The 24,665-nt window shown below is 44.7% G+C and overlaps 1 protein-coding gene across 1 annotated transcript in view; it reads left to right on the top strand.

The window, feature by feature from the left end:
- Window positions 1-24,459, top strand: part of LOC146341919 (serine protease 27-like) — a 40,482-nt gene extending 16,023 nt beyond the window's left edge. Inside the window, exons 4-9 of the mRNA XM_084805261.1 lie at window positions 2,678-2,698; window positions 3,783-3,945; window positions 11,398-11,651; window positions 14,032-14,201; window positions 17,648-18,950; window positions 21,745-24,459. Of these exons, the coding sequence (XP_084661387.1) occupies window positions 2,678-2,698; window positions 3,783-3,945; window positions 11,398-11,651; window positions 14,032-14,201; window positions 17,648-17,881 (842 nt within the window). The 3' untranslated portion in view covers window positions 17,882-18,950; window positions 21,745-24,459. The remainder of the gene's footprint in view (window positions 1-2,677; window positions 2,699-3,782; window positions 3,946-11,397; window positions 11,652-14,031; window positions 14,202-17,647; window positions 18,951-21,744) is intronic.
- Window positions 24,460-24,665: the final 206 nt, after the last annotated feature.

The raw sequence follows: 24,665 nt of genomic DNA on the forward strand, positions 1-24,665 counted from the left end.
GCATCCACAAAAAGTGTGCAGCTGGACAATATGCACAAAAATAAGAACAGATGTCTAAGCAGGAGCTGGAGGAAATTATGGATCTGGAACAGAATGAGCTTGGTGGTAGAAAAATAAGAACATCAATGAGATTAAGGTTGACAGATCCACCCGTCACGCAAAGCAATAAAATATTCTCTATTTTAATCTCAGAAAACTGAGTATGTGGTTAGTTCACTTCCTACACAAAGTGTAATCAAAAACACATTTCATGAACACAGCAAAAGGAAATAACTAACAATAGGCTTATCTACATGTCCTAGATCTGCAATCCCAAATGGATCTCACCAGTCATTGAGCTTCATTCCCTCTATCATGAGAGCACTTAGTCCAAGTCCCAGTACAGGCATTCAAGTTGTGGTGAATTTCAAGTGGAGGAGGTAGTAATTCTGCACAAGCTCAGAGTTACTCTGTCTTTATTTTAAACGTCTAGCCAGCAACTAGGCTGGTGGGCCAAACTAGAGCTGAGTTGTGAGATGATGGTAAAGCCTCTTTCCACTGGAGGATTCCCTCCTGCTGCTGCTAAGTGCAGAAGTGAAGAGGATTTGGGGGACATTGTTCCCTTCCAGCAAATGGCCTGGTGGCAGAGTATTAAGAAAGGGAAGGGGGTTACTCAAACTGATTGGGAAGTGTGAAGCCTTCACTGGGCCTACTTTGGCCCTATGGCTTCTACCAGCTTACCTTCTACTTAGCATGTTTCATGGTACAGCCCCAACATTAAATGCAGGTTCCAGAGCTAAAGCCCTGGTGTGTCCAGGTTCAGAGAATTTGGCTGTGAACACACACTTTGCACATTTGTCACAGGTGTTAATTTTTCAACAAATTGGGAACAGATTTGCCACACTTGGACAGTTATATCTTTGCTTATTAAACCATTATATGCACAAATCTATTACCCAGACATGAAGCCTCAATCACTTCTCCCGTCGCCATTGGAATCATAGACTCATAGAACAGTAGGGTTGGAAGGGGCCTACAAGGCCATCGAGTCCAACCCCTTGCTCAGTGGAGGAATCTGTCAAAGCATCCCTGACAGATGGCTGTCCAGCCTCATCTTGAATGCCTCCAGCGTGGGAGAGCCCACTACCTCCCTAGGTAATTGGTTCCATTGTCATATTGCTCTAACAGTCAGGAATTTTTCCTGATGTTCAGCCGGAATCTGGCTTCCTGTAACTTGAGCCCATTATTCTGTGTACTGCACTCTGGGATGATCAAGAAGAGATCCTGGCCTTCCTCTCTGTGACAACCTTTCAAGTACTTGAAGAGTGCTATCCTATCTCTCCCCAGTCTTCTCTTCTCATGGCTAAACATGCCCAGTTCTTTCAGTCTCTCCTCATAGGGCTTTGTTTCCAGTCCCCTGATCATCTCCGTTGCCCTCCTCTGAACCCACAGTTAAACTGGGCACAATTAAATAGGCAGAATTAAATTAAATAGAGCACAATTAAGTAGTCACAATTAAACTAGGAAGTCTCTAACTGACGATAGTCTGCCATTTCATCCTAACCGGGAAATGACTATTACCTGCTTCGAAAACAAGCCAGGACATTCAACCAACTGTGATTTAATATCCTGCCTTGTTCTAAGCTGGTAACCATTGCTTCCTGGCTGGGGCAAAACAGGAAACTATGACCCAGTCTGGATGTAAATACTAACTATGGGATAAACAACCCATGGTTTGCTGTTGAGTTAAAACTCTGAGTTGTTTTTCCACAACAACCCAGAATTCTGGGTTCAAACATTGCATCAAACAACCTAGCAATCATTGCAATCAAACAACAGGGTGTTTCTGGGCTGTTTATGAAAATGGATGCAAAGTGGAAATGGTGAGCATATAGGAGGCAACATGCTCACTTGCTTTAGTGTGCCCCCTCCAATTCATGGCTAAACAACCCATGAATAAGGATGGCGGAGAATTCCACCATGGACTCCAGTGAGGTTGGATTCTTTAGAATCTGGCCCCCCGGAGTCCGTGGCGGAATGGACTGCTTCTCCCCACCACCCCGCGAAGTCCCCACAGACCGGATCCTACCTGCCTCCAGCAGGTCCGGATCCAGCCGCTGCGGCCTGTTGCTCCGCTGTGCGGCCGCGAATGGCATTCATAGGCTACGTAAATAAAGCAGGGACGCAAATGGCATCTCCTATGCAGGATGCCATTTGCGTCCACAGCAGCCCGGCAGCAGATGGAGGCCCTGCTGTGGATCGGCCTGGCCAGCAGCTCCGCAGACTCACCGCCGAGCGGAGCCAGCCAGGCAGGATTCCGGGGGGGGGAGGAATGGATTGCCTCCCCCCCATAGAGGATTCCAGGGGGAGGAATGGATTGCCCCCCCCCCCGGCCAACCCCCAGCGAAAGAAAGGTAAGGGGGATTCGTACAGTACATCCCTACCCATGAATTGGTGTAACATACAAACCAAGTCTATGTCTAATTAGAGACTTCCTGGTTTTATCGTGACTTGTGGAAAGGGGTCACTTGTGCCAGCAAAAGGCTTGTGTAATCTTGTGTTATTAAGCCACAAAAGGATTACCTTAACTGTGCTATCGTAACTGGGATCCCTTCCCCCTGCTCCTACATAGAATCCTGTTTTCTGTCTATCTACCACAGTGTCACCTCAAATCCCTTCCTTCTTTTTATTTCCACAGGTGCTACTAGCTCAAAAGCAGGTAAGAGCCACTGAATGTTTGGAGAGCATTTCTGTCCTGAGGGAGATGAAGAAAAGCAGAGCCTCTGAAATTACAGAAAGATTATCCAGTCCCACCCTCTCACCTAAGACAGGATCTTCTTTAATACACTATATGTTAATGTTAATACTGTTGGAAATAATAAACCCAGATTAAGTGGATTCTAGCATATTACAAATAAAGAGCTGATCAAAAATAAAGATGTCCCATTCTAGATATGGCTGCATGGTCCCAGAAAGAGTTTCGATTACTATTCCATGTTTCTTAAGCAAACAAGCCAAGCCATTTGCTATAATGAAAAGTTGCCTCCTCCCCATTCACCTTCCCTGATTGGATGGATGCCTTAGTTCATCCTTCCCCAACCTGGTGCTTTCCACAAGTTTTGGACTTCAAATTCCATCAGCCCCAGACAGCATGGCTAATTATCAGTAATCCTGGGAACTGTAGCCCAAAACATCCGGAAGGCACCAGGTTGGGGAAGGCTGCCTCAGTTGATGTGTATGTGAGGAAATCTTCCTAGCTCTAAATATGATCATAGCTCAAGCAAGATCCACCCAACAAGCTTCTCCCACAGAGAATCCTCTTGGCCCCCCAACACACAGATCCCAACAACAGCAACCAAACACCCCAGCTCCAGTCCAGTCATGTTCATCTCTGATCCACTGAAATGGGAAAGCCCAAGATAAGGTTCCCCAAGACTCCTCCATGTCTGCAGATAAATAGATAGACACGCACACACACACACACACACACCTCTGTCCGGAGGTTGACACACATGGGTGTTGTTCTACTGGTGTCTTAGTGGTGGGTAAATATGCACAGGACTGGGCCGCATCTTGTATTGTGAAATCATAAGGCAATAAATGTTTATTAATTTGCCAGATTAAATACCCCCTAAACCCAAGAGTTTGTTTGATCCCTGGAAATGTTGTTTCAAAATGTGCATGCACACATATTTGCAAGCTAATTTAGTTTGAGAAATTTTGTTTCATATCATCAGGAGTTCCATTTTGTGAGTTTTGAAAATCAGTGATAAATTCTCTTATTTCCTTTCCTTACTCCACAGTTTGTGGGCAACGTAAAATAAATTCTACACAAATTCTTGGGGGTCAACCAGCCTCTAATGGATCGTGGCCCTGGCAAGTCAGCATTTTACAAGCCAGTTACCCTATTTGTGGGGGCTCCCTCATAAGTGACCAGTGGGTGTTGTCAGCTGCTCACTGCTTCAAGTAAGTATCGGATGTTTGCTGTTATAAGGTTTTGCCTCAGAGGCAGCTGTATGGCTGGGCTAATATTGCATGTCTAACAGTCAGCTACCCAGTGTTTTGGTCACAGCAAAGGTGGGTCAGAGATTAAAAAATAGAAGATGCAAATGGCTGGTAAGCAGGCAGAGGAGAGAAAGCAGTTTTAGGTCATTTTATTAGGGGTTGTGGTGGAAAGCTGATGGGGTTGTGGTGGACAGCTCAATGAAGATGTCAACCTAGTGTGCAACTGCTGTAAACAAGACAAACTCCATCTTAAACAAGGCATAATTAGAAAAGGAATTGAGAATAAAACTGCCAATAACATACTGCCCCTATACAAATCTATGACGTGGCCACACTTGGAATACTGTGTCCAGTTCTGGTCACCACACCTACAAAAAGATATTATTGAGCTGGAAAAAGTGCAGGAAAGGGCAACTAAAATGATCAAGGGGCTGGAGCATCTCCCCTATGAGAGAAGGTTACAACAGCTGGGATTGTTTAGCTTGGAAAAAAGGAGGGTAAGGGGAGACATGATAGAGGTGTACAACATTATGCATGGTGTAGAAAATGTGGATAGGGAGACATGTTTCTCCCTCTCTCAAAATACTAGAACCTGGGGTCATCCTATGAAGCTGATTGGTGGGAGATTCAGGACAGACCAAAGGAAGTACTTCTTCACACAGTTAGGGATGGCGGAGAATTTCTCCCCGAAACTTCAGGGGGCCGAGCGCCAACGTGTTCGGCCCCCCGAACAAGTTTCGGGGAGAAATTCTCCGCACCCCCCCACCCCCTGCACCACCCCGCCCCCGGGACGGGACTTACCTTTGGCGAATGTCCCTCCCGGCGGCGGGTCTGGCCGGCGGTTCGGCGGGTGTTCGTCCGGGGCGGGAGCAGCAGCCAGTCTTTCGACCAGCTGCCGCCGCTGCCATTCCAATCATAGAAAAAAAAATGCCCCCGTGATAGGCTACGTGACGATTAACATAGCCTATCACGGCTAGATTTGCAAAGTCAGCCGTGATAGGCTACGTAAATCGTCACGTAGCCTATCACGGGGGCGTTTAAAAAAAAAAAAAACTTTTGAGTTCGCGGCCAGGCGAGGTGAGGCGCCTCCTCCCCAGCCTGAATTTCGGCCGGGCGAGGCGGGAAGCCTCCCCCCCCTGGCCTGAACTTCGCGGGGGGAGCAGCGAAGCGCCTCCCCCCCACCGCGAAAAGCTTCGAGGACAGGTAAGTGACTTTTGTCCACCCCTACACACAGTGCATAGTCAAACTATGGAATTCGCTACCACAGGGTGTAGTGATGGCCACCAGTTTGGATGGCTTTAAAAGGGGGTTGGACAAATTCCTGGAGGAAAAGGCTATCAGTGACTACTAGTCCTGATGGCTATGTGCTACCTCCAGTACCAGGGGCAGTTAATGTTGCTGGGGAACATGGGTGGGAGGGTGCTGTTGCACTCATGTCCTGCTTGTGGGTTCCCGGTCAACAGCTGGCTGGCCACTGTGTGAACAGAATGCTGGCCTAGATGGATGCTTGGTCCGATCCAGCAGGGCTCTTCTTATGTTCTTATGTCTGGAGGCAAGCTGGTAATCAAGTCATGAAACAGGCAGGGAAGCAAGCACAAGCAGGCAGTTGGTTGGCTGGTCAGTCAATGGGGACAGGCAGTGCAAGAACAGCTAAGGCTGTGCCTGACAGGAGGTTATTCAAACTGAGGATTTAAGCCCAAGTCAGACGCTTTATACGACCCAGTGGAATGTTATGGGCCTCTTGTGTCACCTGTTATCTCCTGAGTTGGGGAAGCTGCTGCCAAATCCTATTTCCTCTGTGGATACAAAAGTCCAATGATAAAACAAAAACCAGCAGCTCCATTTTCTGGTGATAAAGAAGGGCCAGGCATCCGAGCCCTGATGCCACAATTTGAGATTCCCTGCTCCTGTTAAGTGAGCCCAATTATCACTGTGGAGTAATTAACAGCCTTTCCTGGATAGTCTCTTTTTTGCAAGAAAACAGGAGGTGGCTAGTTCCTTGAGGTATCTGGCTTGGCCACAGTAACACATGCCTTAGTTACATCCCGTTTGGATTACTGTAACACAATCTACATGGGGCTTCCTCTGAAGAGTGTTCGGAAACTTCAGCTGGTTCAAAGAGCTGCTTCCAGACTGCTGACTGGGGCTGGCTACAGGGAGCATACAACTCCCCTGTTAAAACAGCTTCACTAGTTCCCAGTCTGTTTCTGGGCACAATTCAAAGTGCTGGTCATGTCCTATAAAGCCCTATACAGCTCGGGTCCAGGTTATCTGAAAGACCATATTCTCCCCTCTGAGCCTGCTCATGCCCTGAGATCTTCAGGGAAGTCCTTTCTTGCCATCCCGCCACCATCACAGAGATGTCTGGTGGGAACGCAGGAGACGACCTTCTCGGTGGCTGCCCCAAGGCTCTGGAACTCCCTTGGCAGGGAGGTGAGAGTGGCACCCTCCTTGATATGTTTTCGCAGGCATGTAAAAACCTTTTTGTTCCGGCAGGCCTTTGGGGATAGCTAGTCTGAACCTGCGAGAATATGACAGATGAATACTATATTTCTTGTTATCTTTTAACATTTTGACATTTTATACAATTTTAATATTATTGATGATTTAATTATATTTTTAACTTCTGTATACTTCTATTTATACTTCTATTTATAGGTTTTAATTGTACAAGTTTTAATGTTGTAAAGCTGCCTTGTGCCCCAGTATTGGGAGAAAGGCGGGATATTATAATAATAATAATTATTATTATTATTATTATTATTATTATTATTATTATTATTCCACCTGATCCCTGGGTAAAAGGATTTTGAGTGGCTGTCATGCATGCTAGTACAGGAAATAAGGAGCTGGTTCCTTACTCCCTGGGCTCAGAGTTTGAGCCCTGAAATGTAACTGTAGAGCCCATAAATGACAACCTGTAGCTGGGAAGAACTGCTGCTCAGACCAACGAGCAAGTTTTTATGACAGAGAGAGTCACCTGATCAACTCTAGCCTATTGCTACAAGGATGCTTGGAGTGGCTACCTTCCCTGCAGTTCCCTCTTTTTGCAGTTCCCACAGGTGGGTGCTGGTTCCCAGTCTCAACCTCTAGCTGTCATCACAGTCGGGATGTACAAGAACTTCATTTATGTTTGCAAATCATGCGAACATGCCCCAATCACAACCCTGAATAGACACAAGCAGGGGAATGAGTTCTCTGAAAATGTTTGCAAATTCGTGAACATGCACATTTTTAAAAGTGCAAATGTTTTCAAAAATTGCACACTCATGCTTTAGTCTATAGGGGATAAGTGCACACTTTTGAAAAATACAACAGAAATGTGCATTTTTCCTGTTCGTGCAAAACGAGAACACAGTAAACGAGAAGAGATGTGCATCAAACTGATGTTAGGCAAATCTGGGAGAACACAGACATCACTCATTCACCTATTCCTAGATCACAGCCACCAGTTTCAAATGCATTTCATGTTTTAAGTCCATATAACTTTCACGTGTAGTATAGCGTCATGATACTTTAAGATGGCAGGAACCCACCATTGTTCTGTTAGTGTAAACAGAAATGGAGTTGACCGCCCACTCTTCCTGAGTTCCAGCACTTCTTTTGGCATATGCATGCTGCTATGCTCCATCCATATGGTGGGCACGATATCGCCATGTGGGCAGTGTTCTCTCCTCCCCTTTCTCCGCCCCCCATTGATCACCATACTCTCTTCTCCCAACATTTTAAAGCAGGAGTTTCTCAGAGCTATTGTAACACCCTCTTTTGTGGGGGGCGGGGGTTACACTTTTTGGAGCAGCGCAATTCCAAAAAATAAATCAATGTTTTCCTAAAGAGGGCCTGAAGCACAGGGGAAGAAGATTGCAGCTAAGATAACTGCTCAGAAAACATAGTTACAAATCAGGCTGTAAACCCTACGGATATTGCATGAGAATCCCTAATTGCTGTCCTAGCCAATTTCGCATCCAATCAAATCAGGCGATCTGATCACGTCAGTTTCACAATGCAGCTAGAAAACTTGCCAACTGGATTAGCCCTGCTTATCAGTTGGCTCTGAAACAGGAAATGCTCAGCGAGCGCTACCGAAAGGAGGGGAATCCCCAACAAGTCATCCATTTTCCCCACAGAGAATTACTCCAACTCTGGCTCAGTTGCACACTTTTCTATCCACGCCTGTGAAGAGGTTGCACTGCTATTTTGTTCTTTCCCTACTTAATGGATTTTTGCAGCACTCTTAAAAGCCCATAAAACCAAAAGTCCCCATTATTGGCAATGCTGGGGGGAAAATCAGTTCAGAGAATACAGATTTAAATGTTTAAGGGCAGATCCAAATATTTAGTAGAATTTCATTGGCATTTTCCCATTGTTTGCAACCGTAGAAATAGCAAAGAGCAATAATTCTGCAGAAAGTGCTTCCACGCTGATTTCACAGAAGGGAAGAACCTAAGAGGAGCCATGGTCAATCGGACCAAGGGCCCATCTAGTCCAGCATTCTGTTCACACAGTGGCCAATCAGCTCCCTCTGAGAAACCCACAAGTAGGACAAGAATGCGATAGCACCCTCCCACCCATGTTCCCCAGCAACTGGTGGATATAGGCATACTGTCTCTGACACTGGAGGTAGCATATATCCATCAACTAGTAGCCGTCGATAGCCTTCTCCTCCATGAATTTATCCAATCCCCTTTTAAAGCCATCCAAATTGTTGGCCGTTCCTGCATCTTGCATAGGGATGTCAGACAAGTCTGCCACGAATCTCGGTGAGGCCGAATGCCAGTGCATTCGGCCCCCCGAACACCGTGGCGGAACAGCCTGCCACCCCCCCGGGCCCCCCCATGGATCTCCCCCAGGACGAGACTTACCTGTGGCGGATCTTCTGGGTGGCGGCGGCAGCAGCAGCGGCAGCTGGTCTTCCGACCGGCTGCCGCCACCGCCATTTCCAGGCTTGTAAAAAAAAAAAGAAAGAAAGAAAATGACATGATAGGCTACGTAAAGATTTACGTAGCCTATCATGGCTAGGTTTAAAAAAAAAAAACGACGTGATAGGCTACTTAAATCTTTACGTAGCCTATCATGGTTGGGTGGGTTTAAAAAAAAACAACGCATACGCAAATGGTGGCGGCTATGGCTGCCGCCATTTGCATTCCTTATTTTTGCCGTCTTAATCTGTGTAAATATTTACGTAGACTATGACAGCGATAATAAAGGGGAACGCAAATAGCGCCCGCTACGCTATTTGCGTTCCCTTTTATTTTCGCCGTCATAGTCTATGTAAATATTTACGTAGATTAAGACGGCCAAAAATAAGGAACGCAAATGGTGGTGGCCGTAGCCGCTGCCATTTGCGTACGCGGGGGGGTTGTTTTTGTTTTTACCCAGAGCTCTCCGCGGCCGGAAATCTGGCTGTGGACAGCTCTGGCCTGGCTAGGCCTGGCCGGCTGCTCCGCGGAGCTGCCGCGGAGCACAGCCGGCCACGGAGGATTCCGGGGGGGAGGAACGGAGCACCTCCCCCCCGGCGAGGATTCCGGAGGGAGGGATGGAACGCCTCCCCCCCCACCATCAACATAATCCGCGAAAGGTAAGTGACTTTCATACATCCCGAAGTAGCAAATTCCCTAGTTTAACGATGCACTGTGTGAAGAAGTCCTTCCTTTTATCTGTCCTGAATCTCCCACCAATCAGCTTCACGGGATGACCCTGGGTTCTAACATTATGACATGGGGAGAAAAATGTCTCCCTATCCAATTCAATGCAAGCATTGAATTGGATAGGGAGACATTTTTCTCCCCATGTCATAATGTTAGAACCCAGGATTCTAACATTAGCGGATTTCTTTCATAATGTCATAATGTTAGAACCCAGGATTCTAACATTAGCGGATAACTTTCGCGGATTTGATGCTTACCTCCTGTAAGCATCAAACATTGAATGGAGAGAACAGGGGTCCCTATAGGCTTCTTGCAAGAAATGATAATAAGTTTTGCTTATCTGCAATGTAGAAAATCTTCAAGAAGCTATGGTGCATATAATCTACCACAGCTTTGTTCATTACAGGGAAAACTCACCACCAATAGTAGAGTGAGGGTGACTGCATGCTAATAAAGGCATTAAAAAAAAAATCCTTTCCACTATTAGGTATTGTCCACGTGGCCCACAATGCAAAGCAGCTTAGAAAAATGACGCCTTCTTGCTGGTAGTTGCAGGGCAATACTAGGTATGATAGTAGAGAACTGTGATGAATAAGAGAAAGAAGGCAAGCTTCAGTTTGCCCCATTATGGAAAATATACTGGTGCTGGGAGGAAGTTATATCTGAATTTAATCTAGGGTGCTTCCAGATGAGGCTTTCATTGTGCAGTTGAACTGCCTCATTCATGGGATTTTACAGGGATGTGTGTGTTCAGATAATGTTGTCTTCCACTTGTAACCCTCCCATGTTTTCCCAGTGCTTCTTTCATCAGTTTCCTTACTGTGGAAAATGTAGCAAGGAGGAAAGGGTGGACTGGTTGCAGAATGCTTTCTGATTTGCTAGCACCTAATAGTTAGCACTATCTATCAGTGAAGGAGAAATGGTTTGAACCCCTCCCTAAGCACCATGACCCCAGTGGAATTTGGGCAGGGGGGAGCAGCAGCTGATTTTTAAAGAATTTTAGGGTGCAAACCTATATTCTAGTTACACACTTGGGGCTCCTTCACACAGAGCTTTTCTCCTACTATTGAGATCCCCTGCACTAAATGCCCTTTGTTCTGTTTTTAAATAGATTGAAGATAATGAGCTATCAATTACCCCATTGTGTTCTGCTTGAGTTTCCTCCATGAAAAGAGGAAAAGCGGCAAGAAGAGGAGCGAGATCAATGAAAGATATGGAAGACTCAGATAGGGGGAGAAGGAGGGGGAAAGGGGAGTGGGGAAAGGAAGCATGTGAAAAAGGGAGTCGTTGTGATCCTGCCCTTAAAACGGAAGCAGAAAGCCCTGTTTTAAATGCAGGATTTTAGGCTGGTGTAGAGATGCTCTTGATGAGGACCTATAGGATTTAGTGAAAGACATCCTACAGCAACGAAACTTGAGATACACTGCCACCATGAAAGATATACCACTGCCATGGCAGATACTCAGGCAGGACTCCCCCACTGCAACAGCAAAGGTGTTTGGTTTTTATTTATATCTGCCATGCTTCCCTTCCTATCCTGTACTGAGCACATATTGGATATGGCAAGTGCTCTGTCAGCTCATCAGTGGCATATTTACCCAACCACCACTATAACTGAGCTATAGATTGCGCTCTGTCCAGTGGTTCTCCAATGTCTCACATAGTTTGGCCATCAGTGGAAAGGGGTCCAAGGTCTTACACATCTCACTGAAGCCCAAAGCTCAGCTTTGCAAGCTCCTGTTGCCATTTGCTCATGTGTCCACAGATCCACTGAGCCCTATAATTATATGTTGGTGCTGGGTGCTCATCAAGTCTCGAACCTCACAAATGCCATCGTAGAAGCCAATGTGCAAAAGATTATCCTCCACCCTGACTACAAGGGCACAGCCACCTCCATCGGGGATATTGCTTTAATCAGACTGCTAGATCCTGTGAATTTCACCGACTACGTCCTCCCTGTCTGCTTGCCAGACTCTTCTGTGCAATTCTCTTCAGATGCAAACTGCTGGGTTGCTGGAGGTGAGGAGTGTTCTTTGTAGTGCTCTTTCAGACTCTTCTGACTTTCACCCAATCCATGCTGATGATGCTTTACATGGCAACGGGGCGGGGAACCTCCCTTCCCCAAGGAATGTACACTCAGAAAGCTGCCATAGGGAGAGAAAGCAATTACAGGAGAGGCAAAGTTAACAGAAGAGATGGATCTGAGCAAATCCAACTACACACAGCCAAACCTATTTAATCAGGGTGGGAGTACATGCCAAAGTCACCACAGAGATGCTGCCCAAAATGGATTCCCTGAGATGTCTGGTCCCCAACCCAATCATAATGTTTGCAAGTACTCCAAAACATATTTGGAGGTGAGTGGGGGAATTTTTGTCCTGCTCATTTAGACTCCAAGTTTGCTTGTTTCTGTCTTAGTGCACATGGTGCTTTATAGCACAGTGCAAATAAATAAGTTCTTGTTCCAAAAAGCATAAAATCTTAACTTTCCCAAGGAGGGTCAGCAGAGAGTTGGGGAGACCAAAGCCTTATTTTCTTTTTCAGTCATTCAAAAATGGCAGCAGGCTGTCCTCCATGCAATCGGACACCCTGGAAAGGAGAAGGTGGCTTTTTAGGAGGGATGTGAAGGAAAAGAGGGAGGTGGCATTGTGAAGGTATTCAGAGATGGCGTTCCAGATGTAATATGGGCAGCAAGGGGGGAAAGGGAAGAGACATCTGGGGGAGAAAGAAGCCACCAGATGGCTGAGGGTGGTGGAAGTGGAAACACAAAGTTATGGGGCAGAGATATCAGAATATTAGAAATAAAGGGGAGACCAAGCTTGTGAGCCATCCGGAAGAGCCCTGGTAGCCAGTGTTAGATAAAAAGTTCTTGCTTCCGGTTTAGAAGAAAAGGATGCCAGGCAGGCAGCAGTGGATCCAACACTATTTTATTGAAACGTTTTGCAAAACGGGTGCAGAGCAGTCTGGACCCCGAGACACATGTGCAAAAGCCTTTTATACCATATCACTTCTATTGTTCTTGCCAGTAACCAATGAAACAGTCAGTACATCAGCTTACCAAGTCAATAGCCAATAAACAGTCAGTATCAGCTTACCAAGCCGTTAGTCATGAGCGCGTCATTATGGTTCTCCTTTTGGCTCCGCCCACATTTTTCCCACCACTCGGGCTCCTACATAACTGAGGCGCCAACGGTTATGGAGTCTCTTTTTCTAACACCAGCACAGTTCTGGAGCAGTGGGTAGGCCTTGCCAGAGCTCACCTCCTGGAATTGTTTCCAGTAGCAGAACGCAGCCCTCAAATATGTGAAGTACAAAGAATGCCGATACAGTATGTCTGCAAAGTAAGAGGAGAGATCAAAGCGGGCAGAAGGTCAGAGAAGACAATGAGGGTTGCAAAATGTTTTACTTGGATTTAGGAGGCAGGATGTCTGCATGGAGGAAAAAAAATGTGCGGTTGCAGAAGACTCAACAAAAGATGAGGAGATAAGGAGGTCTGCCTACAGAGGAAAAAATAACAAGGGTTGCAGAAAGTCCAACAGGAGGTCAGAAGAGGGTCTCAGGAGATAGAAATTTAGGGGAATGATTAACAAGAAACATTCCTCCTGATTGGTTGGAGAGGGGAGGAAACAGGCAATTTTTAAGAAATAAAAGCCTGAGGCATAGGGGAAGAAATTCAGCAAAAAGGATCAAAAGGAGAAAAACAGAGACAAGCCCAGAATCCTAGAGGAAGGAAAGAGAGCTACTGAAACTGGAGAATGGGAAGAGAATGTTTGAACTATGACAGTAAGATATTGCTGGGAAGGAATCTGGAGAAAACAGGGACACAGTCTAGTTAGGGGAGCTGGGTGCATTTCTTCCTCATTATTTTATTACCCTATTGCTCGTATTTTTTTTTTGTTTATTGTGTGTGTGTACGTATTGAGAGATTAAAAAAATTTCCTATTAAAACATTTTCAGTAAACAATTAAACTCTGTTCAAAACTTGGTAGTCTCTTTCTTATTGGTTTACTCATCCCACATCTAATACCCAACCCCCACACTACCTAAAAGAAGATAATTGAGACCCAAGGAGTTTTAAGGATCTTTTGATAGAGACAGCAAATGAAAAGAAAGAGGGACTGAGGGAGAAAGATTTCCACCTGGTGGCAACAGAAAAGACCACATGAAGGGAAGGGCACAATTGGCACTAAGCACAGCTGTTCTTTGGGGAGGAGGACATGGGGCTCTGTGACTGAGATAAGGGTTGGCCAATTAGAGAGAAGGTTGTAAAGATGTCCAAGTGTGGTGAGTGTACATACACAGTGTGTTCACTGCTCAAATGATGTACGCCCACTTTATATGCACCTGATGTCTCCTTCCTCTGAATTCCAGGACCACTTTCCATTTCTCTCTCCCATAGGGCCGTTGCCAAACCCATTCAGCCTGCAGGGACTGAAGGTGCCACTGATAAGTCGAGCAACCTGCAACAGTCTCTATAACAGTGCCCCAGTTCAAACCCTCAGCAAGAATCCCATTCACCCTGATATGATCTGCACTGGTGACCCAGAAGATAGGAAGGATTCCTTCCAGGTAAGAGGCTCCATAACCTGTCCTTTATACAACCATTACCTGTGGTGGATACACACAGCCCAGAACATGTCAGTCTAGACTCAGGCCTAGTTTAATCCTAGAGTGGCTAGATGCAAGAGAGGACAGGACTCCTGCACATTTATTGTAGAAGAATTTCAGAAGAAGATGAATTTCAGCAGGTGTAGCTTGTATGACCCTTAAAAGTGCAGGGCCCCTGTCCCCTTTTATCTCTGACAATGCTATTTTATTCACAAGAACCAACATTTCAGAAATGAAATCCTGTCAGTAAAGAAATTATCAGAATTCAAGCCTCCTTCCTTTCCTGAGAAGAGAACAGATGCCAAAATGAGTGCTGTGCCAAACATTTCTTCTGCATCTTTTCAACCGTTCTCATTCGAGTTGATAGGAAATATATTGCTTTTGAAAACATTTCAAAGGGAGAGAAAAAATGGGGAAATTATCGTGGTTGAGGTGTGGGGTTCTTGCACTTACCTTAATCAAAATGTGGTTGAGGGGTATGTGTCAATGTCCAGTCTTTCATTGTTCAATCATCTCTCTGTTGGTCTACAGACTCCTTGGCTTCCCATGCTTCAATTAAAGCCCAAAGGAAAACATCATAAAGTAAATCATCCCATGGGGCTTTCTCTGATCAAGAAGTGTGGGCAACCAGGGAGGCTGCAAAGTAGCGGGGAGAGGTGTAACAGAAAGAAAGAAAACACAACATACTTGACCACCAGAGCCAGTGTGGTGTAGTGGCAAAGGTGTTGGACTAGGAGCTGGGAGATCCGGGTTCTAGTCCCCACTCGGTCATGGAAGCTCACTGGGTGACTTTGGGCCAGTCACAGACTCTCAGCCCAACCCACCTCACAGGGTTGTTGTTGTGAGGATAAAATGGAGAGGAGGAGGATAATGTAAGCCTCCTTGCGTTCCTTGCAAGAGGAAAAAAGGCGGGGTATAAATGCAATCAATCAATCAATCAATCACCTTGCAATGAAGCAGTAAGCTCACAAACACCCAAAAAAGAAATTCAAAAAGAGGCATCTCCTCTTCACTCAAACAGGAGTGAATGACTCTTCTAAGGTGGTGCTTAAACTTAAACAAAATATAATTCAATGATCAAAAAGTTCTACCAGTTTAAGACCAGAGTTGAGGCTATCTCATGTTGACTCAAGCTCTGCAGGGCAAGGAAATTGGGGGCATTTCTACATGAGGCTTTTATTGTGCACTCACTCATGGTAGTTTGCAGGTCCTTTAGATGATGTTGTCATCCTCCAGGGCCTCTTTCATTCTTTGCAACCATTATCACATTTTTTTTTTCATAATGAAGAAAGTCTGTATTATTTTCTTATCCCACATGTAAAAGCACAATCTGGCTATAGTACAGTGCCATCTAGTGGTTGTAAAAAGAAACATATAGAAGGGCACAGAGAGAAAAATCCCTGGAAAAAGGCACATGTAAAGGAGTCGATCTTAATCCTGCAAAGAATCTGGAAGCAGAAGCCCCATTAAGGGTGCGGGATAAAAGTCTCATGTAGAAATGCTCTGGTAGCCAAGGCAGACACTTTAATCCATGTAAGGATGGGCGAAAGAGCAATGTTCAAGCTTGCTAAGATTCTCCAAACATCAGCCCACTGCTTGTCTCTCCTCAATTTGCTCTCATGTTTCAGAACACTGTTGGTTTTGAGTGAATGGGAAAATTGCACAAACAGCTATCAAATGTGACAGTTGCACAAAAAACGCCCACATTTGTGTAAATTTCCAAAATTGTGCAAATTTCCCCTAGAGAAAGTTGTGCATTTTGAGAAAGTTGTGCATTTTGAGAGAGCTGTGCATTTTTCAAGTCCACATTTTGCTAGCAAATGCAAGTTTGGGAATTTGCAAAAGCTTTTGGAGAAAATGTGGACCCATTTGCATTGAGGAATGTGGAGTGATTTGCAAACTGAAATGAAATTTCAAGTGATTTGTGAATTGAAGCAAAATTCTCATACATCCCTAAAGTGATATGACCTATGATCAGTGATTCTGTTTGCTCCCCTATCTCCTGTCCTTCTGCCGGCGGGCAAAGACAACTTTATTTAAGAAGGCCTTTAGCATATAAGTGGGTGCTGGTTTTAATAACCTTTCCCCTGTTATTGTTGCTTTCGTTGTATTTTAATGTTTTGTTTTATTGTTGTAATCAATTTTGATTGTTTTTGTAAGCTGCCTTGAGTGCCATTTTTTAGAATTAATTAATTAATTAATTAATTAAAATGTGCGGTGTCAGAAATTGCCCTTGCTTACAACTTATGCTCCATGCACCCACACTTTTCCTTGGTCTTTCAGGCCCAAATCCAAATGGGGAGGATGGAGTGCCTGGGACCAGCAAAGATGCCCCACATTGCCCTGGGAGGGGGAAGGAGTTTGTCTGTTGTCAAATTGACATTTTCAGAAAGGACTTAAGCTAGGTCACATTGTCATGACAGCAGCAACAAGGATTAAGACAAGCATGTCACATTTTGCATTTTTCAATTCTGACACTGCTTAACCACCAGAAGTGGGACAAGCCTGGGGGTCATTTGCATAACGTGGGATGTGTCTGGGGCAGTGGAATTCAAAGTTTGAAGTGTAACAGACATTCCCATTTCCTGTTTAAAGGCTGAGTCATCATAAGACTGCAATATCAACTCTGACCAGTAGACGGTGCTGTAGTGTCATGGGTTGCACAAAATGGCGGATGGTGACAAAATGGCCACCATGCTTCAGAAATCCAGATCCAAATCTGAAGCTTGCACACCCCTATTTTTTTGTATGTTCTAATTTTTTAGGAATGTTCAATTACAGTGAAATAATTAAGACTGTGAGCCCTCATTTATGGGACAGTAGATAATATTAATTATGAAGTAATTTTTACACAAAAAAAGGTATAAATGTCTGCTGATTTTAGAATGCAAGAGCTTCTTATTAGAAGCTCATCAGGCCTGTGTACCTGTCACCTGAATAGCCTATTCAGTACTGAATGAGGAACTTGACTTGGTAGTTAAAATGAGATCTCTCTGTTTTTTAAGGTACTAGGACTGGAAGTCTAAGAACAAGGAATGTTTCAGAAATTCTATTTCCTGTTAAGCTATTAAGATCTAATGTTCTTTATTTAAAGTTCTGTTTAACAACAAGAAATGTGTTTATGTTATTTTGTGCAAGTCATTTTTTGATGTGATGTTGCAAGCATATTTCTAATGAAAATGAAAAATGGATCCAAAAGGTTTTCTTTTACTAATCCTTGTAAGCACAAAACCAAAACTGAATCCACCTAAAACAATTTTTTGGTGTATACTTTGTTTGAAATGCATTGATTAGCTATGGAAAGTTAACTGGCAGTCATGGGCTTTCTAAATGCTGGAACTATAAACCGAAAACACTCAGCAAAGGCTCAGATCTGTAATACTGTCTTCCATCATCTCTCTCCACAGGTTGATGCTGGTGGACCCTTGGTTTGCAAACTCAAAGGAGGTTGGACCCAGGCTGGGGTGATGAGTTGGGGAATACCCAAATACCCTGATGTCTACATGTCAGTGCCCTTCTATGCCAACTGGATCAATGAGACAATAGCTAGTAGAAACTGGGATGGTGGGGAGAATGCTGGGCTGCAAAATGCCCCCATTGCAACTTTCCTCTTGATGTCTCTTACAGTAGCCCTGCTGTGAGACATCCACCTCTCTGCTTTCAGCCTGCCAACTAACTGCAAAGAGGATCATTATGGAAGGTGCTGGTGACACTCAATTTAAATATATCCAAAATAACCACATCCCACCTGACCCCTTTTTGTGTCTAATTAATTTTGAGTGCATCTGTATTAGGGATGCTGGAGAAATTTGAGACAGATGAAAATGAGTTCTGATTTCTAAGAATCTGCCCTGTGGAATCCACCACAGACTGACCTCGTCAGGCCACATGGAGTCTGTGGAGTTTCAGATCTTTTTTTTCCTTCTTTTTTTACTTTCCTGAAATTTATGCATATCCATTCATAGGAAAATATGCAAGTTTTCTGCTGAGAAAACTTGCATATTTCTGTATATGTGGGAAAACGTTGAATGGAATGGGGGACAATACGTAAAACGTTACATACCAAGGTAAATTATGTAAATTATTGTGAACCCTATAATGGAATTATTTGCGTATTTTTCCACATAATGAAAAGAAATGTTCAAACCTATCTGTGAACAGACGATGGAACAAAAGGCGCCTGACAATCCACGAAACACAGACAGAGTGGATTTTACACAGCCCTGTCACATTCCTTTGGCCCCCACCTTCCTCATGCACACACACAAGAAGAGAGGCTTCAGTCTCATGCCTTTAATTCACTATCAACAGGTTAATTACAGATGCAAATCCTCGAAGACTCTCAGGCAAGAATACTGGAGTGGGTTGCCATTTCCTTCTCCAGTGGACCACATTTTGTCAGAACTCTCCGCCATGACCTGTTCGTCTTGGGTAGCCCTGCACGGCATAGCTTATGGTTTCACTGAGTTACGCAAGCCCCTTCGCCACAACAAGGCAGTGATCCATGAAGGGGATGTACAAGCTACCTTTTAGTATAAAACATTCCAAATTGGCATACAAATGTAAATCAATGAAACATAATAAAACAATGATAAAAATAATAGTGAAGATTTAACCATTAAACCAGCCAGCACCCAAGAAACTAACTCAGTTATAGGCCAAGGGAACACCTAAGTCTTTAGGGGGCATTTGAAGGCCTGTAATGATAGGGCCTAATGATAGGAGATGGCAAGACTGAACATCGACATCTTGGGAATCAGCGAACTAAAATGGACAGGCATGGGCGAATTTAATTCAGGTGACCATCATATCTACTATTGTGGGCAAGAATCCCTTAGAAGAAATGGAGTAGCACTCATAGTCAACAAAAGGGTGGGAAAAGCAGTACTGGGGTACAATCTTAAAAATGATAGAATGATCTCAGTACGAATCCAAGGCAAACCATTCAACAACACAGTAATTCAAGTCTATGCCCCAACCACTGAGGCCGAAGAAGCTGAGGTTGATCAGTTCTATGAAGACCTACAACACCTTCTAGAACTAACACCAAAAAAAGATGTCCTCTTCATCATAGGGGATTGGAATGCTAAAGTAGGAAGTCAAGAAATCACCGGGATAACAGGCAGGCATGGCCTTGGTGTACAAAATGAAGCAGGACAAAAGCTAATAGAGTTTTGCCAAGAGAACATGCTGATCATAGCAAACACTCTTTTCCAACAGCACAGGAGGAGACTCTACACATGGACGTCACCAGATGGTCAATATCGAAATCAGATTGATTATGTCCTTTGCAGCCAAAGATGGAGAAGCTCCATACAGTCAGTCAAAACAAGACCTGGAGCTGACTGTGGCTCAGATCATGAGCTGCTTCTTGCAAAATTTCGTCTTAAATTGAAGAACGTCGGGAAAACCACTAAACCGTTCAGGTATGACCTAAATCATATCCCTGATGAATATACAGTGGAGGTGAGGAATAGATTTCTGGGATTAGACCTGATAGACAGAGTGCCTGAGGAACTATGGACGGAGGTCCGTAAGATTGTTCAGGAGGCAGCAACGAAATCCGTCCCAAAGAAAAAGAAATGCAAGAAAGCCAAGTGGCTGTCTGATGAGGCTTTACAAGTAGCTCACGAAAGAAGGGAAGCGAAAAGCAAGGGAGAAAGGGGAAGATATACCCAACTGAATGCAGAGTTCCAGAGAATAGCAAGGAGAGACAAGAAGGCCTTCTTAAATGAACAATGCAAAGAAATCGAGGAAAACAACAGAATGGGAAAGACTAGAGATCTCTTCAAGAAAATTGGAGATCTCAAGGGAACGTTTTGTGCAAAGACGGGCATGATAAAGGACAAAGAAGGCAGGGACCTAACAGAAGCAGATGAGATTAAGAAGAGGTGGCAAGAATACACAGAAGAACTATACAGGAAAGATTTGAATGTCCCTGATAGCCATGATAGTGCGGTCACTGAACTTGAGCCGGACATCCTAGAGAGTGAAGTCAAGTGGGCCTTAGGAAGCATTAGTAACAACAAAGCTTGCGGAGATGACAGTATTCCAGCCGAGCTATTTAAAATCCTAAAAGATGATGCTGTTAAAGTGCTGCATTCAATATGCCAACAAATCTGGAACACTCAACAGTGGCCACAAGACTGGAAAAGGTCAGTTTACATTCCAATTCCAAAGAAGGGCAACGCCAAAGAGTGTTCAAACTACCGCACAATTGCGCTCATTTCACATGCCAGCAAGGTGATGCTCAAAATCCGACAAGCTAGGCTTCAGCAGTATGCGAACCGAGAACTACCGGAAGTACAAGCTGGGTTTCGAAGAGGTAGAGGAACTAGAGATCAAATCGCCAACATTCGCTGCATCATGGAGAAAGCAAGAGAATTCCAGAAAAACGTCTATTTCTGCTTCATTGACTACGCTAAAGCCTTTGATTGTGTAGATCACAACAAACTGTGGCAAATTCTTAAAGTGATGGGAGTACCAGACCACCTTACCTGTCTCCTGAGAAACCTGTACGAGGGTCAAGAAGCAACAGTAAGAACCAGAGATGGAACAACCGATTGGTTCAAAATTGGGAAAGGAGTACGACAAGGCTGCATATTGTCACCCTGCTTATTTAACTTATATGCAGAGTACATCATGAGAAATGCTGGGTTGGATGAATCAGAGATCGGAATTAAGATTGCCGGGAGAATTATCAACAACCTCCGATATGCAGACGATACCACCCTAATGGCAGAAAGCGAAGAGGATCTCAAGAGCCTCTTGTTGAGGGTGAAAGAGGAGAGTGCAAAAGCTGGTTTGAAACTCAACATTAAAAAAACGAAGATCATGGCATCTGGCCCTATCACTTCCTGGCATATAGAAGGGGAAGAAATGGAAGCAGTGACAGATTTTACTTTCTTGGGCTCCAAGATCACCGCAGACGGTGACTGTAGCCATGAAATTAAAAGACGCTTGCTCCTTGGGAGGAAAGCTATGGCAAACCTAGACAGCATAGTAAGAAGCAGAGACATCACCTTGCCGACAAAGGTCCGTCTAATCAAAGCTATGGTTTTCCCAGTAGTAATGTATGGCTGTGAGAGCTGGACTATAAGGAAGGCTGAGCGCCGAAGAATTGATGCTTTCGAACTGTGGTGCTGGAGAAGACTCTTACGAGTCCCCTGGACTGCAAGGAGGTCAAATCAGTCCATCCTAAAGGAAATCAACCCTGACTGCTCATTGGAAGGACAGATACTGAAGCTGAAGCTCCAATATTTTGGCCACCTAATGCGAAGAGAAAACTCCCTGGAAAAGACCCTGATGCTGGGAAAGACTGAAGGCAAAAGGAGAAGGGGACGGCAGAGGATGAGATGGCTAGATAGCATCACCGATGCAATGAATATGAACTTGAGCACGCTCCGGGAGAGAGCGCAGGACAGGAAGGCCTGGCGTGCTATGGTCCATGGGGTCACGAAGAGTCGGACACGACTGAACGACTGAACAACAACAACAATGATAGGGCCTTGTGATACTTTCACAAGAGCCTCTTGTTGAGGGTGAAAGAGGAGAGTGCAAAAGCTGGTTTGAAACTCAACATTAAAAAAACTAAGATCATGGCATCTGGCCCTATCACTTCCTGGCATATAGAAGGGGAAGAAATGGAAGCAGTGACAGATTTTACTTTCTTGGGCTCCAAGATCACCGCAGACGGTGACTGTAGCCATGAAATTAAAAGACGCTTGCTCCTTGGGAGGAAAGCTATGGCCAACCTAGACAGCATAGTAAGAAGCGGAGACATCACCTTGCCGACAAAGGTCCGTCTAATCAAAGCTATGGTTTTCCCAGTAGTAATGTATGGCTGTGAGAGCTGGACTATAAGGAAGGCTGAGCACCGAAGAATTGATGCTTTCGAACTGTGGTGCTGGAGAAGACTCTTACGAGTCCCCTGGACTGCAAGGAGGTCAAATCAGTCCATCCTAAAGGAAATCAACCCTGAGTGCTCATTGGAAGGACAGATAATGAAGCTGAAGCTCCAATATTTTGGCCACCTAATGCGAAGAGAAAACTCCCTGGAAAAGACCCTGATGCTGGGAAAGACTGAAGGCAAAAGGAGAAGGGGACGGCAGAGGATGAGATGGCTAGATAGCATCACTGATGCAATGAATATGAACTTGAGCACGCTCCGGGAGAGAGCGCAGGACAGGAAGGCCTGGCGTGCTATGGTCCATGGGGTCACGAAGAGTCGGACACGACTGAACGACTGAACAACAACAATGATAGGGCCTGGTGAACATCAACTGGAACAGAGTGAGGGACCACAAGCAAGAAGACCCTATCCCTTGTGCCAGCCAGCCATATTGCTCTCACAGATGGGCACACAAGAAGGGCCTCCAATGCTGATCTTAGAGTGTAGGCAGTTTGGTATGGGTCAAAGCACTCCCCATACTGCCTCAATAAAAAATTTACTGTCTCGTATTGCATACGTCCAATATTTACTGTTCTCATCCTTTGATTGTGTGGATCACAACAAACTCTGGCAAATTCTGAAAGAGATGGGAGTACCAGACCACCTTACCTGTCTCCTGAGAAACCTGTACGAGGGTCAAGAAGCAACAGTAAGAACCACACATGGAACAACCGAGTGGTTCAAAATTGGGAAAGGAGTATGACAAGGCTGCATACTGTCGCCCTGCTTATTTAACTTATATGTAGAGTACATCATGAGAAACGCTGGGTTGGATGAATCACAGGTTGGAATTAAGATTGCCAGGAGAATTATCAACAACCTCAGATATGCAGACGATACCACCCTAATGGCAGAAAGCAAAGAGGATCTCAAGAGCCTCTTGTTGAGGGTGAAAGAGGAGAGTGCAAAAGCTGGTTTGAAACTCAACATTAAAAAAACGAAGATCATGGCATCTGGCCCCATCACTTCCTGGCATATGGAAGGGGAAGAAATGGAAGCAGTGACAGATTTTATTTTCTTGGGCTCCAAGATCACCGCAGATGGTGACTGTAGCCATGAAATTAAAAGACGCTTGCTCCTTGGGAGGAAAGCTATAGCAAACCTAGACAGCATAGTGAGAAGCAGAGACATCACCTTGCCGACAAAGGTCCGTCTAATCAAAGCTATGGTTTTCCCAGTAGTAACGTATGGCTGTGAGAGCTGGACTATAAGGAAAGCTGAGCGCCGAAGAATTGATGCTTTCGAACTGTGGTGCTGGAGAAGACTCTTACGAGTCCCCTGGACTGCAAGGAGGTCAAATCAGTCAACCCTACAGGAAATCAACCCTGAGTGCTCATTGGAAGGACAGATCCTGAAGCTGAAGCTCAAATATTTTGGACACCTAATGTGAAGAGAAAACTCTGTGGAAAAGACCCTGATGCTGGGAAAGACTGAGGGCAAAAGGAGAAGGGGATGGCAGAGGATGAGATGGCTACATAGCATCACCGATGCAATGAATATGGACTTCAGCATGCTCCGAGAGAGAGTGCAGGACAGGAAGGCCTGGCGTGCTATGGTCCATGGGGTCATGAAGAGTCGGACACGACTGAACGACTGAACATCAACCAATAAAATATTTCATTTCTTCCTTCAGTTGGCAGTCCTTGTCAATGATTTACTTTACCCTCTATGGTCCAAATTCAGGCCTAGATTAACAGTGAGAGACATCTTATCACTGCATCTGCACAGAATCATCCAGCAAAGATCTTTCAAGTGAGCTATTATGTCCTGTCCCACACTATGGGAATAAAGACCACTCAGATTGTGACCGGTTTTCAGGACAAAAATCACTCGTATCCATTCCAACATCCATGCCCTAGTAAGTACCAGGGGATGTACCTTTCACATCTGCTTGTCCTGGCATCTGCTTCAGTTTTCAGTGTGGAAGGATGTGGATAGGATTCTTGGAGAGATAATACCAACATCTTCTTCCTGGCCCTTCCCTATCAGCAAGGACAATTTCTTCCACAAAAATGGGTGGCCCTCATGGAGGTCAATAGTTTGGTCTAGAGTTATCTGTTTATATTGCATGCAAAAATATGATACATACTCTCCAGCCAGATTCCTTCCAGTTGGTCTGGTATCTATCCAGGTACTGTCACTGGATACATAATTCGTATTTGCAGCTCAAATATAAGGGGCAAGTAATTCCTAATCTACCATCTAAACTAAATCTTTGTATAAACAATGATAAATAATGTGTCATTATAATTAAACATTTCCACCTGGAAATCCAGTTTGAGTTTGCTTTATTCTCCTGCCCTCCCAGGTAATACAGTGCAGGCACCTTCTCAGGGGGGAGAGCCTTTGGTGCAGGCCAAAGGGCTCTTTCTGCCTAAGGCACTGCTTCACAACCAGAGAATCATTACCAGCTTCTCCTTATTTGCAGGGTGGGTGTTGTTATTCTTTAACTGTAAATGTTTTAGCAGAGGGAT

This window comes from Heloderma suspectum, chromosome 6 (assembly GCF_057233095.1).
Source record: "Heloderma suspectum isolate Gila_16-S chromosome 6, 16-S_ref, whole genome shotgun sequence".
In the NCBI taxonomy this organism is placed as follows: Eukaryota; Metazoa; Chordata; class Lepidosauria; order Squamata; family Helodermatidae; genus Heloderma; species Heloderma suspectum.